The sequence below is a fragment of the Mustela lutreola genome, chromosome 12 (assembly GCF_030435805.1).
Source record: "Mustela lutreola isolate mMusLut2 chromosome 12, mMusLut2.pri, whole genome shotgun sequence".
NCBI classification, from domain to species: domain Eukaryota; kingdom Metazoa; phylum Chordata; class Mammalia; order Carnivora; family Mustelidae; genus Mustela; species Mustela lutreola.
Window position 1 is genome coordinate 7,712,140 of NC_081301.1, and position 19,403 is coordinate 7,731,542.

A 19,403-nucleotide genomic window follows, 5' to 3' on the forward strand; every position below is an offset into this window, starting at 1 on the left:
ATAATTGAGAATATAAGCGTCCGGTCCCAGGCAAAGAGTTTAACGGATCAGTCACACAATGGAATATAACACAGCCGTGAAAAAAAAAATCAGTAAAAGTAAAAATTCATGGAAAGATATTCATAGCCTATTGCTAAGTGAGAATTGAAAATGGGTGAGCAGACAGCGGGCATAGCGGAGAACTCCCTCTTGTGTTTGAAAACTAGATGATCACACGAGTTTGGGTCTGGGAGAATGGGGTGTGTGGCAGTAGGGTGCGAGGCTCTGTGGACGGCTCTTACCTTCACCTCTTCCTTGCCGTGTGACCTTGGATGGGTCACTAACCTCATTGAGCCTCAGTTTTCTCTCCTGTACTATGAATGTCCCTGCAAAGGGCCTCTTTCACAGGGCTCTGGTGAAGATGGACTAAGGCAGAGGATGTAAAGCCCATAGCTGAGAACGGCAACATTGTTTCTATTTTTTTCTCCCTACCTGTTTGCTGGTACCATGATACTCCCTCATCTGACTTTGGTGCTGTCGGGCCAATGTGGAATCACGACCTGGGGAGGTGGTGATCATCCCTTTCCTGGAGGTATGCAAGCAGAGTCTCTGAAAGGCAGGGACCCTGTAGAACAGACTTTGTTGTCAGATGGGGAGTGAGGTAGGTATGGCCACCACAGGCATGAGCATTGGCAGGTCTAGTCCCAGGGATCAGGTGGGTGTCCCGAGCACATTCCTCTCCGGTGCCCCGGGGGGAGCGTTCTGCACATCACTCAAGCTCCCGAGATGTTGACGCTAGGGATGTCCTATTGAATGAAGACAATCCTGTCATCAGAGAGGAAGATCTATTTCAACAGATAACTGCAGGCAAAATACAGTAATAATGCACGTGCGGGTTGCGATGAAGGGGGGGTATAGGGCACTGGGAGAAGGGGTGGGCAGAAAAGGCCTCTCTGACAAAAGGTCACTTTAGCCGAGTTCTGGAGGATGGACAGTGCTGGGTGGGTCAAAGTCGGGAAAGGGAACCAGCATGTGTAAGCTCGCACGTAGAGGGAGCATGGCTAGTTTGAGGGTAGGAAAGGTCAGCGTGGCTAAAGGGGCCGGGGAAGAGGGACAGAGGGACAGAGAGGAGGCTGGTAGGAGCCTTCAATGCCATGTTTGGGATCTGGGTCTGACTTTGTCCTGAGGACAGTGAGAGCCACAGGAGGCTTGAAGCAGGAGAATGACACGGTCGTATTTGTGTTTTAGAATGACCCAGCTGGCTGTTCAGTGGAGGTAGGATGCCACTGAAGAACCCTTCACCAAGGCCACCAAGGCAGGGGGCATGGGAAGGCAGTAAGGGGCCTGGAGTTGAGTGTGGTGGTGGAGCTGGCCGCAAGAGGAGCAACAGGGGGGCTGGGCAGCCCGAGCCCAGGTGACAGGTGGAATGGCAGTGAGCTGTGTCTTCTTCCGCTACCCTACCCTACGGTTAATAAAGAGGGGAGGTCTAGGCTGGGTGCCAGGGTCCTTCTGCACCAGGGGCCAAGCCAACCAGGTAAACAGCTGGGGACACATGATATTCCTTAAAAACAAAATCCTGATTCATTCACATTCCCCGTTGTTTACCCAAGGTGTTTGTTTTTTTTTCCCTCCTGGGCTATTTTCAGGTCTGACAGGTTTGTGGGGAGAGCAGAGCGGGGACTCAGAGCCAGCTGGGAGAGAGAAGGACCAGTGCGGCAAGGAAGGGCCCCTCCTTCTCACAAAGCCAGGAAGGGTCCTGGCCTGGGCCTTTACTGGTTGTTCTGGGGCAAATTCCTTCCCTTCTTCTGGGCTACTGTCCAACCTCTGGACCCTTCTGGGTCCCCCCTTTCAAAGTAAAGTATTATTAGTCTTTACTTTTGGGTCCCAGTTTCTAAATGTGCTTTAGGGTGGGGTGGGGCAGGGCGGGGCACCCCTGCAGGGAGACAGTCTGGCAGAAGCCACTTCCTGACAAAGGGTGGTGAATCAGGGGCTGTAGGTGGCATTCTCTGCCTGGGAGGGGGCAGGCCCAGCAAGTGGGCATGGGGAGACTACCCTCTTTGCTCCAGATCTGGGCCATTCCTCTTCTTTGTCCACATGCCTGGTGTCTTCCACTGGGCTGTAGGGCCTGGGCCAAGGGAAGGGTGTGGGGGAGCTGGTGAATAGATACATATCTAGAGCCCTAGAAAAAGAGCAGAGACAACCTCCACCGCACACCCCCCCTCCGGCCACACAACATGGCAGTGTTGAGTTCCTTTTTGATTTTTTTAAGATTTTATTTATTTCTTAGAGAAAGAAATTACAAGCAGGGCAGTGGCAGGGGGTGTGGGTAGGGTATGGATGGGCAAAGGGGCAGGAGAAGCAGACTCCCCACTAAGCAGGGAACCCGAATAGGGCTTGATCCCTGTTCTCATGACCTGAGCAGAAAGTAGACACTTAACCAACTAAGCCACCCAGGCGCCCTGAGAAATTCTTCCTTATAGAAAGAGCTCTTAAAAAACAACAAGAAAAAAATATATTCTCACACAAAAGCAGGCAGAAGATATGAATAGTAAAAACCCACAAAGAGCCAAGAAATGTACGCAAACATGCTTTAATTTATTCAAAACTAAAAACTGAACAGTAAAACAGCCTCAAGTGTAGGGGTAGGGGTTCCCAGCTTTTCAGAGTTGAGAAGTTCTCCTGATGTCTAATTTCCTGAAATTCTTTCCTCTTCCTCATATAGTACTGATGACTATATTCATTTTTCTTTCCTTTAAAAAAATAAGTCATTCTTCCTCCACCCAAAGATCACAACTGGTCTGATTATCAACATAAAGTAGTAAAGAGCTGAGAACTTTTTTTTTTAAGATTTACTTTTTTATGGGGCGCCTGGGTGGCTCAATTCGTTGGGCCACTGTCTTCGGCTTGGGTCATGATCCCAGAGTCCTGGGATTGAGTCTTGCATCAGGCTCCTGGCTCCGAGGGGAGCCTGTTTCTCCCTCTGACCTTCTCCTCTCTCATGCTCTCTCTCTCACTCTCTCTCTCAAATAAATAAGAGCTCTAAAAAAAAAAAAAATTTACTTTTTTATTGGAGAGAGAGCAAGAGTGAGGAGGGAGGGGCAGAGGGAGAGAGAGAATCTCAGGCATGTGGAGCTGGACATGGGGCTTGATCCCACGACCCTGAGATCACGATCTGAGCTGAAAGCAAGAGTCAAACATTTAATGGACTGAGCCACTCAGGCGCCCCAAGAGCTGAGAACTTTTTTTTTTTTTTAAGGATTTATTTATTAGAGAGTGTGTGTGTGTGCATGAGCAAGAGGAGGAGGAGAGGGGGGCGGGGAACAGACTTCCCGCTGAGCAGGGAGCCCCACTTGGGGCTCCATCTAAGGACCCTGAGATCATGACCCAAGCTGAAACCTAGAGTTAGCTGCTTAACCGACTGAGCCACTCAGGCTCCCAGAGAGCTGAGAACTTTTAAAGGAGTTTACAATTGTCTCAGAATAAAGTAAAAAACCCTGTGTTCCGGACACTCAAGGAGCCTCCCAACCCATCCCACCTGTCCATGGCAAGGACCCTTCTCTCCTCTTCCCTTGGAATAGCCTCCGGGCCGGTAAGGACCCATCTCCCTTGCTTTTGCTCATACTGACACCTTTACCTGGGGTGCCCTCTCTAGCCCTAACTATCCAGCCTTTGAGTAAGGGTTGCTATGCGCATCTGACGGAACATTATCTTTTGAAAATCCTTACAATTAGTAATTCTTCCAATAAAGAAGTCGCGAGGGCTGTCGGATGAGGTAGGGAATGCCGCTGGTGTGATACCTGGCAGGGGGCACGAGGTCCGTGAATGGTGGCTATCCGTGGATCATCATTGAATAGGCTTCCTCTCACCAATCGGGTCTCCAACTGTCATCTCCCAGACTGTCTTCCTAGGTGGCACCCCTACTCCTGTCACTTTAATCCTTCATCCCATTTTATCTTTTTTTTTTTTTTTTTAGATTTTTATTTATTTATTTGACAGACAGATCACAAGTAGGTAGAGAGGCAGGCAGAGAGAGGGGGGGAAGCATGCTGCCTTCTGAGCAGAAAGCCTGATTCGGGGCTTGATCCCAGGACCACGAGATTATGACCTGAGCCTAAGGCAGAGGCTTTAACCCACTGAGCCACCCAGGCGCCCTCATCCTGTTTTATCTTAATGCTTATCCTTTCTGAATCATCTTGTTTACGTACTGCCTTTCTCCCTCCAGCATGAGAACATATCTCCTGCAAGGGCAGGAATCTTGACCACCAGGGACACTGATATAGCCCCAACACCTACAATAGCACCTGACACACAGCCGGAGCTCCATGCATTCATTTATCGTTTTAAAATCAACTTTACTGGGGTGCCTGGGTGGCTCATTAGGTCCAGCGTCTGCCTTCAGCTTGGGTCATGATCCTGAGTCAGACTCCCTGCAAGGAGTCTGATTCTCCCTCTCCCTCTGCCCACCCCCTACTAAATAAATAAAGTCTTAAAAAAAAAAATCAAATTTACTAAAGTATAATTTACATGTAACAAAATGCATCCATTTAAAGTTTTATAGGGACGCCTGGGTGGCTCAGTTGGTTAAGCAGCTGCCTTCGGCTCAGGTCATGATCCCAGCGTCCTGGGATCGAGTCCCACATCGGGCTCTTTGCTCAGCAGGGAGCCTGCTTCTCCCTCTGCCTCTGCCTGCCATTCTGTCTGCCTGTGCTTGCTCTCTCCCCCTCTCTCTCTCTGATAAATAAATAAAATTTAAAAAAAAAAAAAAGTTTTATAGTTCAGTGAGTTTTTTGTTTTTGTTTTGTTCTGTGTTTAAGTTTATTGAATCCAGCTGATTTTTTAAAATAAGCTCTATGCCCATCGTGGGGCTTGAACTCCGGACCCCAAGATTAAGAGTTACACACGCTACCAACTGAGTCAGCCAGGCACCCCTAGTTTGGTGGGTTTTTACAAACAGGTACTCCTACATTGAAGGCATAGACCATTTCCAACCTCCCTCAAAGTTCCTGTCTGGCTTTATTTTTTTGCCATCAATTCCCCTCCACTCCACCCCTAGATAAAATGTGTGTGTGTGTGTGAACTGAATGAATTTTTTTTTTTAAGATTTTATTTATTTATTTGACAGAGAAAGACACAGAGAGAGAGGGAACACAAGCAGGGGGAGTGGGAGAGGGAGAAGCAGGCTTCCTGCTGAGCAGGGAGGCTGATGTGGGCTCCATCCCAGGATCCCGGGATCATGACCTGAGCCAAAGGCAGACACTTTACAACTGAGCCCCCCAGGTGCCCCTGAACTGAATGAATTTTGAACTGGGACTGGCTCCAAGGTTTGGGGGAAGCTATTCACGTATGCACACAACATTTTGTAGTTTAAATGTCTTTCTACTTTCATGGTCTCATTTGCTTTTCACATATGAGGCCGTGGATGCTCAGAGGCACTAGGTGACATATGACCGGGGGGGGGGGGGATCTCCAAAGCCAAGAAGAGGGGGAGGGGGCGGCTGCTGGGCTAGGGGCCTGGCATTCTGGGCAATTTGTGGGTACTCCAGGCTGACAGGCCCGGGGGGTGCCATAAAGACAGGCAAAAGGCTGCTTGGGCCCCACCTCTGGCCCAGGCATCCAGTCTAACTGGGGAGGTGCCCTGGAGTGTCCAGATGCCAGCTGGCACCTCTTATCTCTTCAGGGCAAGCAAGCCTTCCCAGTCCCTATAGTTCGGGCTGTGGGGAGAATGAAACAAGGCTAGTACCCTCTCTTGCTTCTGATTACTTCTGTCTGGTTGCTCAGAGAGAAGAGACAGACACTGGGTATCAGGAGACTTGACTTCTGGCGGGGTTCTGCCTCTGCCTTGCTGTGTGACACTGGCTAGTCACTTTCCTTCTCTGGGCTTCAGCCTCCAACTTGACTTCAACTGCATCTGATGATTAGTGCCTGAATCCGTTCTGCCCTTCAAAGACTGGCCTCTGCCCGTGCTCCCTCCACTCCCTGGAATGCTGTTCTCCAATGTTTGTTGTCAAAATTCTCGTTTTTCTACTTGTAGTTCAGGTGCTAGTCCCTCTGTGATTGTCCTCAAAATGGAATGTTCTGCTCCTTCCTCAAGTTTCTATAAGCTCTCAAGGGCAGGGACTGTGATGAACAATGAGAGAATGGTGGGTTCTATGTACTGAGATGACCAATCCTGTGCCAGTCACTTTGTTATGTGCTTTAATCCTCACAACAAAGTGTCATTATTTTCATTTGACAGATAAGGAAACTGAGGTTCAGAATAATGCCACTTGTCTGGGTCACAGAGCGGGTAAGACAGCTTGGGCAACTTCTCTTCCCCCAACCCTAGCATTTTTTTTTTAAGGTTTTTTTTTTTTTTTTTTTTTTAAAGTGCTGTACACCCCAGGTGGGGTTTAAACTCATAACTCAGAGATTCAGAGTCCTCTGCTCCTGGTCTGAGCCAGCCAGCAAGCCATTCCCCCCACCCCTCCTCCGCTCCACGCCTGCCCCCCCTCATCCCAACCCTGCATCTTGCAGAGGGCCTAACAAACAGGTATTTTTCACTTGTATGATGAATGACCGGTAAGCCACTGGCTGCATGAATGAGTGCCAATGTCACATTAATCAACTTCAAGCCTACATTTGGTGGTGCGGACTGGACTGAAGTATCTGTGCTCAGTAATGTTAACTTTTATTACCACCATTCTTTGCCTTTGTCACACCTACAGTAAGAACTGCCCAATCACAGTGTGGGATAAATGGGTGGCGAGTACTCAGTCCCCAGGGTAAGCAAGCAGAAACTGCATGACCTTTGGGATGCAGGAAGGGGAAGTCTGAGCATCCGCGGCCAAGGAAGGCCTCTGCCACCCCAATTCACGATTTTGGGGATCCCTGATGTGAACCTGTTTCCCCTCCTGGCTTGGGTGGTGTCCAGGGTAGGAATGGAACACATTCCTGTGGTACCCTGGACCCACCCATGCCCAGCCCCGCAGGCCCGACTGATATCCGTGCATGCAGGTCCGTGGGATTTGAATCTTTTACAAACTGGAAAGTTCTATTGTTTTTTCCATTCCTGACCTGCCCTGTCCCACAAGCCACCTCCCCAAGTAAAATACCCATATGCTGAGCCTGAGGAATGTCCGCCTGGCACTGGCACCGGGGGTGACTCCTGGGCCCCTCGCCCTCCCTGCCACCTCCCCTTTCCCTGCACTATTGCGCAAGACAGGCGGGCACACCTTCTGGGGCAGGTCGGATCAAGGCCAGCAACTTCCTGAGAGCCGGAGGCGGCGGGCGGGGGCGGGAGGAGTGGGGTGCGAACGCCAAGTTCCCGCACCTTGGCCTTGGAGTCCCCTACCCGTTCCCCACGACCTGCTCGGCGTGATTCTCTTCCCGCGCGGCTAGGGGTGGAGGTGACCCCAGGCTGGAGCCCCCCAGGGCGCTCCCCGTTCTTTTGATTCCCCCATCAGCCCCATCTCTTTCTTCGGCTCGGTCTGGGTCCGGCGCGCGCCTCGGGGCGTCCCTCCTCGCTCTCCCTCTCTCCGACTGGTCTTTGTCCGGGTCTTGCCCGCAGTCCCGGCCTTCCCCGATCCCCCGCCCGCAGCCCTCCTGTCTGCTGCGGCGGCGGGGGCGGGGCTCAGCTCGGGGGGCGGGGTCGGGCGGGGCGGGGCGCGGCGCGGCGGGGTTGCTGCGCGGAGGGCTGGGCGCTGGGCGGAGGCGGCGGGCCGGACCGACGCGGCGGGGCTGGAGCGCGGGCAGAGCAGAGGCCGCAGAGAGGGACGGCGGGAGCGGGCCGGGCCGGGCTGCATGGCGCCAGCGACGTCCTCCTGAGCGGCGCGGACAGCGACGGGCGGCGGGCGGATCGGGCCGCGGCTCTTCCTCGCCATGGGGGACGTGCTGTCCACGCACCTGGACGACGCCCGGCGCCAGCACATCGCAGGTGAGTCCCGCGCGGTGCAGGGCGCTGGGGGGTCCCGCGGGGAGCCCCCGGGCCACGCCCCCAACCGGGTCGGCCGGCGGCGCAGGCGCCGGGACTCGGGACAATCAGGCCCCGGGCAAGGCGGGAGTGGCTGGGGACCAAGTCCTGCCTCCGAGCTTGTTCCCTCCACGTTTGGGCGCTCCTTCCTGCCCCCTTTGAACTCGCCCTTCCCCCTCCTGAGGGAAGTCGAACCTCCCCGTCCTCTACTGGAACCCCCTCCGAGCCCGTCCCTTCGAATCCCCAGCGCAGGACCCTGAGGGAGCTATGGCCCACACGGTCAGCGGTCAGCGTGTCCTGATCTTCTACCCTCACTGTCCGGGTCCCCACCTCGTCCTGGCCCCAGCCCTAGTACACGTGGCTGAGGCTTCTAGGGACAGGCCCATCCATGCCTGGGCTGAGCCTGTGGGGTGCACAGGAGGGGTCGGTCAGAACCCCTGCCCTTTGACTCGGGCTCAAGCAGGATTCTCCTGCCCGGCAGGCGTGTCCAGGGCCAGAGCCCGGCCTCCTCAGCCCCCTCCTTCAGCCAACCCTGCTCCCAGCCCGTCACCGCACTGTGGCTACTTCTCAGAAGGGCGAGGGACCCCAGGCTTCCTGGGGAAGCCCCAAGGTAGCAGCAGGGTCTGGGGTTCCTCCTCCCCCTACCCTGGAGAATGGAGAGGTGGGGTGAGAATCTCAGACTGCCTGGGAAACTTCGATTTTGTGGTTCCCCTCTCCCGCCCTGGGTGAGGCTGCCTGGGTGGAATCCCAGCATCTGTTTCCCAGCCGTTAGGTCGTAGGGAAGTCTCTTAATGGCCTGGCACCTCAGTTTTCTCCTCTCTGAAATGGGGTGAATAATTTCTTATTAATATGTTGTTGAGAGACTCTATTTCATGTAGCTTGCTTAGCGCAGGGCCCCGCACGGAGGAGGCACCCATGCCTGGGGTGCTGTTCTGCGTGGGGTGTGGGGTGGGTGCAGCTGATGGAAGGAGTTATCTGTTCCCCGCGTTGAATTCTCCACTCCCTGTCCAGTGAAGCCGGAGCGCTGTGTCTACCTCCATGTGTCTTGATGTGTCCTGCGGTCCTGTAGTGTTTCAGCAGCTGCGTTCTCCCTACTTGTACTCCTTGAGAAGAGGGACCAGGTGTCCCTTAACTCTGTGTCTCCAGGACCCCATGGTTGAGGACAAAGAGGGTTCTGGGAAAGGGTTGTCTAGTGACTGTGGCACTGGGCCTGGAGTTCCCCCTTTGGGCCAGGTCTGGGCCCCGGGCACAGGGGTGAGCGTGAGGTAGAAATGAGTCAGACCCTCTCCAGCCCCAGAGCAGCAGGGGGTTAAGTCCCGGAAAAGCCTCCTTATAGGACCGGCCTGGACTTTGGGAGGAGGAAAGCCAGGCGGAGTCTTCCTGTCCCCTCCCTGTCGGTGGCAGCCTCCTGGGGCTCTGTAACAGTCCATCCATTCACGACCTCCTGTTGGGGCCCCTCACCCGGCCTGGGTGGGGTGTGCTGCTCCTTCTTCGGTGGGGTTTTTCCTTCCCCCACACCCAGCTCCTGCTCTCCCCCTTCTTCCTACCTCCTGGGCTGCGAACTGCCAGCCCCCTCCCACCCCCCACCCCCCCCATTTTACAGGGGTGGAGACTGAAGCCACAAAAGGTGAAGTGTCCTCTCCTGGACAGGGTTGGGTTTGTTCTGTGGATACTAGGCTGTGCCCACTCAGCCTGCTGGCCCCTCTTCTCAACACTTCAGGGCTATTAATAACCCTCTTCAGATGCCTCAAATTCCTGGTCCAGGTTCACCTGGGGGAGCGTCTCAAGTCGGGGTTGGGAGGTTGGAAGCCTGGCAAAGACTCTATCTAGCCCCCTCCCAAGGAAGCAGGCCACCTTAGAAATTTCTTCTGGAGGGAATGAAGGCTAGCCTTTGGCACCCCTGGCGATCTATGCACCCTTCTCACCCCACCCAAGGAGCGGTGAGCCCTTTTGTGCCAGACAATTAAAATTCCAGAGCCCTCCCTACCTGGGGCCACCCCTTTGGAGACGTCAGCATTTGGGATGGCCCTTCCCACAGTCCTCTGGGCTCCGAGGCCTGTTGGGGTTCCGTGGCTTGGTGGGCGGGCGGCGGCGGGCGGCTTCTGCAGCTTCGTGCCCACCCTGCGCAGGTGAGCAGGTGAATGCCAGCCGGCAAGTCCTGGCAGAGGTCAGGCTCACTCCTGCCCACGGTGGCATTTTGCTGCCACGGTGCCTTTCATCCTGGGATTTCAAAGCCCCTGGCAAGCAGGGGCTTGTTCTCAGAGTAGCAGCCTTCTGGGGCTGGTGGCAGGATTAGTCCCTCCTACTTTTCGGGAGGGAGTTTGATGGAGGAAAGAGCCCTGACCTGGGAGCCAGGAGGCCTGGGTAGCCTCAGGCAATCACTTACTCTCCCTGGGTCTCTGTTTCCCTAGCTGTGAACTGAAGGCTATAGGCGACCTGATGGCTGAATGAAGTCCTTTCTGGTTCTAAGAGTCTCAGGGTCCCAAATTTTCATCATGAATCTCCTCCAGATTTGGGCCAACTCGGGCTTCTGATACTGACACCATATTCTGTTAGCTGATGTGAACTTGGGCCAGCATCTTAATCTCAATTTCTTAATTTGTAGAATGGCACTAATAGTAGTTTCCTGCTGGGCTCTGTTGCAAGGATTTAATGAGATAATGCTGGTAAGACTAGTGCCCAGTGCTTTGGGGTACAACAAGTGCTTAGCAAACAGTTGCCGTTTTTATTCAGAATGCTCATTTATTGTATTTTATTATTTTTAAAGATTTTATTTATTTATTTGAGAGAGAGAGAACAAGCAGGGGGAGTGGCAGGCAGAGGGAGAGGGAGAAGCAGGCTCCCCACTGAGCAGGGCTCCATCCCAGGACCCTGAGATCATGACCTGAGACGAAGGCAGACGCTTAACCTAGTGAACCACCCAGTCCCCTGACAATTGTCATTTACTCTGTCATTGATTCTCCAGTGGGTGAGGAGAGTGGCCAGGTGTTTGGAGTGCGAAGGGGGCAATTGTTGCTGTGGTGTAGGCCCTGTTTCTCTGAGATTGTCTGGTCCCTGGTGGTTCCTCGGATGCAAGAATCGGCCAGCGTTTTCAGAAACCTTGAAATCCACGTTCCTTGTGCACTGAGAGATGTGTGACATGGATGTAGGCTATCTTGAGCGGGTGTGGAGGGCTGTGATGGGGCCCCACTATGACTAGGAAGGAGCTAGGACATGGGGAGGTGGGGGATTAGGTCCACCCCCACCTCCATCTGGCCCAGAGGACTGGGCAGGGATGAGAGAGCAGCAGTGTCTGGATGGCCCCGTTGGTGTTACAGGAGGGGTTCTCTGCCCCCAAAGCTAAGATAGAATAAGTAAGGGAGGATCTATGGCCATACCACTCTGAATGCGCTCCATCTCGTCTGATCTCGGAAGCTAAGCAGGGTTGGGCCTGGTTAGTACTTGGATGGGAGTACAGTGAGGGAGCGAACTCACTGTTGCTCCATAGGGTCTGGGTGCTGTGCTCTTGGCAGGAATCCTAGGATTGCCTGGGGCGGGGGGGCCCTTCTACCTCTAGGACAGCCTTGAAGGACTCAGCCCTTCTGGAAATTCTGTTAGCCGGGATGAAACTGTGGGAGCCAAGGGAACCCCCCCACCAACTCCCCACATACATAAACTGCCTATAAGATTTATTATCTGAAAGGGCTGGTAAGGTAGTTTGCCAGGACCTGTGCTCCACCCTTCAGCCAGGCTCACCTTTCCCTTGCTAATTCTTTTTTAAATAGCAGCTTTATTGAAACATAATTTACCTGCCAGGCAATTCACCCACTTAAGTATGCAGTTCATTGGGTCTTGTGTGTGTGTGTGTGTGTGTGTGTGTGTGTGTGCACGCACGTGTGAATTTTAGAATGCTTTCATCGCCCCAGAGAGCAATGCTGTGCCCAGTAGTGGTCGCTCCCCTTCCCCCAGTCGCCCCCCACTGTGGGCAGCCACGGCTCATGTTGGCTGGTCACACAGGTAATGCGTGCACCCACCACGTAGGAATGTAAGGTGAGAAAGTGTCCTCCGCTTCACTCCCACCCTTTGGGAGAAACCACTGGAGTCTGGTGCATCCCCGTGTCCAGACCCACGTCTCTGTGGACACACGTGTTTAGCTCTGGGTGTATGAGCTCCGGTGGTATGTCTCTGTAGCCGGACTTTTCTTTCACTCTGTCTGTTGCAAACATCTTTCTGCGTCGCAGCCCATGAGTTGGCCCCGTTCTTCTGCAGGTTTCCTTCTGTGCGTGGTGCCGTTTATGTGCCCTATTCCCCCCACTAACGGACACTGGGGTGGCTTCCAGTGTTCTGCGGGAATTCGTGGCGCTGCCCAGACCTCTCGTGCGTCTCAGGCCAGGTTCTGGGATCAGAGAGGCCTCAAAATGGAATCCCGGGTCCCATTGTCTTGTAGTGACACGGAGCCTCTGAAAAGGCTGTACACGGTTGGAACCCCCTCCCGCTGGGACAGTGTAGCTCAGTACGAAGTGCGATTACCCTTTCTGACAGCTGGATACAAGAAAAAGGGAATTTCGTTTATTTATTGAGCAAAACGAATAACGCCTTTTTCCGAATTGATTTTGCAAACCTACCTCTCCACACTTGGGAAAGGGCTGTGGGTCCCCAGCGTAAAGGGAAGAAGGAAGGTGTCCCCTTTCGGCCACCCTGTCCCGCAGGTGCATGGCTTCCTAGTCCCCGCCCTGGGCCTTTGCAGGGAGACCAGACTGGCCGGAAACAGTGCCCAGCCCCGGCCCTGCCTGGGACTCTGCCCCTCGCCAAGGTCTGGGTCAGCCCCTGGGGGCGAAGTGTCTGGGGATTCTGTTCTCTTGTGTCGGTCTAATAGAACGCGCCTTTTGTTGGCATTGACCCTGTCCTGCTCCTCCATCCAGCCTCCACTCTGTTCCTTTCCCATCGCTGGGCCTGAGTTCTGGCCTCACCCCACCATCCGTCCCCCACACACAGCCAAAGAGACCTTTCGAAGCCCAAACTGGGTCATGGTCCCCGCTGCCCGAGGAATGAAGTTTAGAGACGGGGATAGGACTCACTCACCACCGCCCTGTGAGCACCGCTCCATTTTTTAGCAGTATTTCTTTCTTTCTTTCTTTTTTTAAGATTTTATTTATTTATTTTGACAGAGAGAGATTGCAAATAGAGAGGAAGGTGGGGGCGGGGGTGGGTGGAGAAGCAGGCCCCCTGCTGAGCAGAGAGCCGGGGGGCTCCATCCCAGGACCCTGAGATCATGACCTGAGCCAAAGGCAGAGGCTTAACCCACTGAGCCACCCCGGCGCCCCCATTTTTAGCATTATTTCTCCTCCATGTTTATTGTCCCACATTGTTGAGACCATGACTCCATTTTTGCTTGCTCCTTTCACTTATAATAAACATCTTTTCTGGGTCTCTAGAATCTCCCTGCAGGCATTCCCAAAGGCTGTGTCGTGTTCCCCCAAGGCCACTTCCGAACAGACATTTTTGTAGCCTTACCCCTAATGCTGGTTTCTGCCATGTCTCACGGTGACTGGACATTTGGTTTTTCGAAGCAAACTGAGTCACTGTATTTGTTTCCTTTCCTGCTCAGGTCAGCTGCCCTGCTGAGGACAGACTCATGCCCTTGACCTGCTCTGCCCCAGCCTTGCTTCCCTCAATCTGGGCATTTTGAGGGAGGCTCCTTTCTGGGAACGTGCAACACCTCTGAGTGTCTTTCCAGTGGGAACAGGTTGCAAGGGGCTATCTGTGAGCAGGGGACAGGGGCTGATAACATTGGCCTTTGGGTGTGTATGACCACGTAAGTCTGGCTGCTTCTCCCGCCTGTGGCCTGCAGGGACTCCATGGATGGGTCTTCTGCGAGAGGGTGGTGGCCGCTAGAGCAGGGAGGGGCTGTATCAGGCTCTGAGCAGTACCTGTAAGATTAGCAATCCTTTAACTGAGCATTTACTCTGTGCCGGGACTTCCTTTGCCTGTATTATCTCTCTGAATCCCTACCCTCACTGCCCTATCCCAACATTTAAAGGTAGGGCAGGGCAGTGGCAGGTCCAGACACAGGAGTCCAAGACCTTAGCTGGTAGAACCATTCTCCGCTGTGATGAGATGGTTCCTGGTGCCTGGATTGGGCCTGAGGACAATGTGGAAAAGGCCCCAAAGAGAGGCCAGCCGTGGGGGCAGAGGGCCTGGGAGGGGAGGGGAATAGGGTGGCGTGTGTCAGAGGCTCCCATGGGCTGCACAAATAGATCCCTCCCGACATTACTCAGCCTGAGACTCAAGTCACACTGGACCAGTTCCGTTGTGCGCGGCCCCCTCCTCCGCCGCAGGCTCAGCTCCTGACTCACCGCTGGTCTCCCTGCAGTCATCAGGCATCAGCTTGTGGTTGCAGACATTCCTGAGCCGCTTTTTCCTTTCCCCCTGCCCTGCCCCCATCCACTTCCCTGCCTGAGGACCGGAGGGTTTTTCTCTAGATAGTGCTGGGCAGAGTTTTAAAGAAAGAGGAAGGCAGATCCCTAGCTTTAAAACCCTGCTGGGTGGGACAGAACCACGCCCCTCTCCTGGTAGAATCTTACTTAGGGCCTGAGTCACAGAAGGGCTGTAATCTTCTGATCGCACAGATTTAAAACTGGAAGAACAGGAAGTGCCCACCTTGGCAGGGCACCCGGATCCACCCGCTGGGAACTGTCCAGGTTTAGGGATGCACTCCCTGTGGCCTATAGAAGTGAAGGGACCTGCCTGGTGACAGAGTGGATGGTGAGTTTGAAGCGGGGAGTTGAGAGGTTTGAGGCAAGGCTCTGCAGTCAGACTGCTTGGGTTTGAGTGCCAGCTTTGCCCCTGGAGGGGCTGGTCGTTGGGGCAAGTCAGTTACCATCTCTGACCCTCTGTGTCCTCCATACTAGAGAATGAGAGCACTGGCTGCTTAGGGCACAAGGTCAGGAGTGGCGAGCTCTGGATGGTACAGCATACAGGGCCAGTGGGGGGTGAGGACACGGTGCTCTTAGGAGTGTGGCCCTTGGGACCCGTGTCAGGTGGGTCCTGTGACCATAGACACCTTTACCCTGTGCCATGGGCCCCAGGAAGGAAAGATAAAAGAGAGAGACACCCACCCCTTCCCCGGCCATGTGTGTCTAGAGCTAGGCCTGTGGGTCTCAAGCCTGGTCCCAGTAACCATTTGCTGTGTGACTCTGGACCAATGGAGGGACCTCTCTGCCTTTTCTCCCCATCTGTGACCCAGTATTGACTCATGAGAATTCTCCACCACTGAAAATCTTTTCTTTTCTTTCTTTCTTTCTTTAAAGATTTATTTATTTGGGACAGAGAGATACAGAGATAGAGAGCATGAGCAGGGGTAAAGGGCAGAGGGAGAGGGAGAAGCAGGCTCCTCGCCGAGCAGGGAGCCTGAGGTGTGGCTCAGGACCCCAGGATCACGACCTGAGCCAAAGGCAGCTGCTTAACCGACAGAGCCACCCAGGCGCCCCTGAAAATCTTTTCTTAGGGGTCTCAAGGTGACTTCCAAAGGCAGGGCTAGGAGGGCTTTGATGTTAGGAGTCAAAGTGGAAGATCCCTATGGTGCGCCCGGGAGACCCCACAAAGGTGTGATGAGCTCTGCCCCTGGACGCACTTGGGCTTTCTTTCTTTTCTTCTTTCAGTCCGTAGCTACTGAGCTCCTACTGTGTGCCAGGCACTGTACTGGGCACCGGGGACACGCTCATGCATGCTCTTCCGTGGCTCTTGCCCACGTGGAACTTTCTGGCTAGGTGAGCAAGGAGTGTTCTCAGAAGGGTGGATCTTCTGTGGGAAGGTGTGAGACGGGGTGGCTTAGTGGGGAGGAGAGGGTTGAGGTGACATGTGGGGAGCCAAAGGGCTGGCCTTGGAGGAGAGGGGACTGTGCCCCGAGGATCCTAGGGAGGCTTAGGAGGGAGGGTGAGAGGAAGAGAGCCCAGGGGTGAGGGATGGTCTTGACCAGTGGGATGGGTGTGGAGCACGTTAGGGGACAGTGTATATGGGGGACACAGAGCAAGCAGGCCTCTGTGATGGTGATGTGCGAGGCTGGGGAGATCTGGTGTCCTCCCTTGTCAGCCTTGTGCGGTTGGTAGATCCTGTAGCTGGTTTCATTAAGGCAGCCAGTGGTCCTGCAGCCTCTGCTCCCATTCCTCCGATGACGGGAGACTCACGTCCTTCCTGCTGCTCTGAGTATGAGAACCTTCTTCCTTTCCAAGGACAGAGAGGGAAGAGGGCTGGGTCTGGATGCCAAGGACCTGGTTTTGTGACTCTCCCTCAACTACCCTGGCATTTGGCAGGTGCCTTCCCTTCTCTGGGTCTCAGGTTTCTTATCTGTGAAGTGGGCATAACGGTAGCCCAGCCCTGCTAGGTTGTGAGGGATTGATGAGAGATGTGGGTAGAGCTCTTTGCGTTAAGAAAACCCGGCTTCTGTTGCCATTCACCCTTGCTGTGTGTATGGTCCATGATAGGACGTTCGCCCGGGCGTCCCTCCTCTCAGTGCGATCCAAAGTGCAGGGCGTGGGCTCCAGCGGGTAACTGGGCGCCCAGCTGGGGCAGAGGAAGAATGAATTGTGGTCTGCAAAGTGTGAAGCCCGCTCTCCCACCCACATATCTGTGGCCAAGCCAGTTGTAGCAGCTGTCCAGCCTCCTCACGCCTCGTGCCGAACAGAGCTGTTTGTGTCCAGCCAAGTTTGTTAAGCCAGAATCTTCTGGAAGAAGTGTCCTTTGGGCAGAGGACTACACACTCTTGTGCTCCACCCACATTTAATCACTCTACCTGCCGGCAGCCGTTTGTGGCTGGTGCCAGGTGACCTTTGGCAGGTCCTTCTCCCTCTCTGGCCTTGCTTTGCCTATCTGTGTAATGGGTCACTAGGACAACTTTGTGCCCTTTTAGCTCCGACCACTTGGAGCCTGTGGGCCGTGGGCTGTGTTGAAGGGGAGGGTGTGATATATACTGCGTGATGCCATCTTGCTGTGGAAGGAAGCGCTCTCTCTCTGAAAGCTGTCTTATGCCGGGCCTGGCTGTGGTGGTGGGCATGAGGCGCTGACATGAGCCCTGATCTCACGGGACTCATGCCAGCCACAAAGTTTCCATCAAGCTGGATGTGATGTGGTTTCTGTTGCAAAGACAGAGGATCTTTATGTTTTCCAAAGTGCATATTGGTTTAAACCACTTGGTCAGCCCAGCTCAAGAGGCAGCATATCTGGCCTTGACTGAGAGGACCTGGCTCTGCCACCCTGTGGCCTGGGGCAAGTTGCTCTCCCCTTAGAGCCTGAGCTGTCAGTAAAATGGGAAGGTGAGCCCTGCCTCTGGGGTGTGAAGCTTCTGGGAGGCAGTTGTCCCTGGCACGTGGAAGGTGCTAGGCGAATGGCAGTTCTGTTTTAGCGGAGTTTGCCGGTGGGGTGGGGAGCTGTCATTTGCCCTGGCCTACGGGGATTTCGGGGGTGACGTGGACGTCCAGAGGGGGAGGGAGCTGACAATTGTCCTTCTGTTTCACTTTTTGTTTTTGCGTTTTTGTTTATTTTTTGGAAGGGTTCCCTGGTGGGAGGTGGGGCGGGGAGAAGAGAGAACAAGGCTTCGACTTTGGGAGGCTGGGCGGCACTGGGCTGGCTGGGAAGGTTTGCCTGAGGTTTGTCGGTGGTCCCCTGGGGCCACAGCTCCCCCTCGGGCCACAGCTCCCGCTTGCCCTGAACTTCGAGCTTGCTGATGGGCAGGGTCTGCTTTTCTTTTTCTGGCCTAGACTCTTCTTCCTCCTCGCTGGAAAGGACCCTTTGCTATCACCTACTTTTATTCATGACTGAGTAAAACCGAAGCCCAGAAAGAGCAGAGGACATACCTAGCGTGTCCGAGGCTGCAGGCTGGGTGGGAACGTAGGCCCCTGTAGGCCCCCGCCTTCTGCGGAGTATGCTCCATCCCTGTCCCTATGGACGGCCCCAGACTGGTCAGGGAAGGAGTGGTTGGCCTGGGTGGGGCTGGAAAGGTTATAATTTTGAAAACCGGGTAAACAAACAAGCCCTCGGTGAGAGAGAGGCAGCCCTGTGCTAGCCTTACAGATAGGCCTGTGTCTGAGGAGACAGCCCGGGCCTGTCCCCATACAGACAGTGAGGTGTTGTGGTGGATTAAAAAAGGCAAAGCTACCCTCCCCTCATGGCCCCACTCCCATATTTAAGGCTGCCGGGAAGCGGGGAGGGGGGCCGCTGCCCAGCCTGGCCACAGGACAGCCCTCCCGGCTCAGCCCAGCAGTCACGGCTCCTGGATGACTTTGGGCAAGGGGCTCCCTCCGGGGTCTTGAAAGTGCAGCGATCCCTTCTCTACAGGAGGCTGGTGAGGGTGGGGGAGGATTTGAGCTGGTGGTTGAGCCCCGGGAGCCCGCTGTACACTTCATTTCTCTGTGGCTGGAGGCGGGGCCCCCGCTCGGAGCAGAAGGGTGACTTTCTCAGTGACCCGAGAGTCAGCCTGCTCCTGGGAGACAAACTTATGATCCGAGGCAGGCCACAGTGGGCCGCGCAGCTCAGCTTTCCTGTTTTCTCGTTGAGATAGGGGCAGAAGCCGAGAGGAGCTACTTCTGGGCCTTGCCCTGCCGTCTGGGGGCTGGGCTGCCTGTCTGGCCTGCAGCCCCCCAGGGTGGGGCCCAGCACACTTCCTGTGAGATTGGGGCAAAGCCTCTTTGCTCTCCTTCCCTTTTCCTACATCCCCACTGTGGCCTCTAGACTCTCTAGCTCTGTGCCAGGGAGCTCAGTGTAGCCTCCATTCTGAGCCTCTGTTCTCCCCATAGTACAAGGAAGGGGTTGGGTGAGGACCTCTCCGAGGCTCTCTGGGTCAAGTTCCAGACTCTGAAAGGCCTTGCAGGACCCATAGACGACCCCCGCCGCCTCAGCCAGGAACACCCTTCCCTGGGTCCCGCCCATGGCCAGTTGGCATGGGGTCCCTCCTGCAAGCCCCTCCTCAAGCAGTTGTGGTAGATTCTTGTCCATGGTATGAGGACCGTGAGGGCTCAGTCACCGTGGGCTCCCTTGAGGTAGACCGTATGGCCTCACAGGTCAGAGCGAGTCCTGCCAGCGGCTAGCCAAATGCCCTTAGGACGGTTGTTGGCGTTCTTTGTGCCCTGGAATCATTAGCTGTAAATTGGGAGTAATAATAATAATACTTCTCTGGTTAAATTACATTACGTGTGCTTATAAATTGCATTTATGCACCCTTTAACACAGTGCTGGGCACAGTAAATACTCCATAATCAATAGGTATAATGAACGTGTATTAATTTGTTTTCATTCCCAAGCAGTGACTGAATGGTAAATGTCATTATGAGGTTTACGGTCTTACAGCGGAGGGGCCCTGAAGCTGTTTGGGTGAAGGTTCCGGGGGGTGGAGAGGGTGCCTTGGGTGGGGGGGGTCGAGGAGGTGGGGCAGATGCGGGCAGGTTTAGAGCCCCGGCTGGTGGTGACTTCCCCTCTGCCCATCTGGAAGGAGTGGTCCGGGTCC

General features: G+C 54.5%; 1 protein-coding gene across 1 annotated transcript in view; it reads left to right on the top strand.

The window, feature by feature from the left end:
• Positions 1 to 7,664: 7,664 nt before the first annotated feature.
• Positions 7,665 to 19,403, top strand: part of NIBAN2 (niban apoptosis regulator 2) — a 51,752-nt gene continuing 40,013 nt past the window's right edge. The window contains exon 1 of the mRNA XM_059141367.1: positions 7,665 to 7,891. Within this exon, the coding sequence (XP_058997350.1) occupies positions 7,837 to 7,891 (55 nt within the window). The 5' untranslated portion in view covers positions 7,665 to 7,836. The remainder of the gene's footprint in view (positions 7,892 to 19,403) is intronic.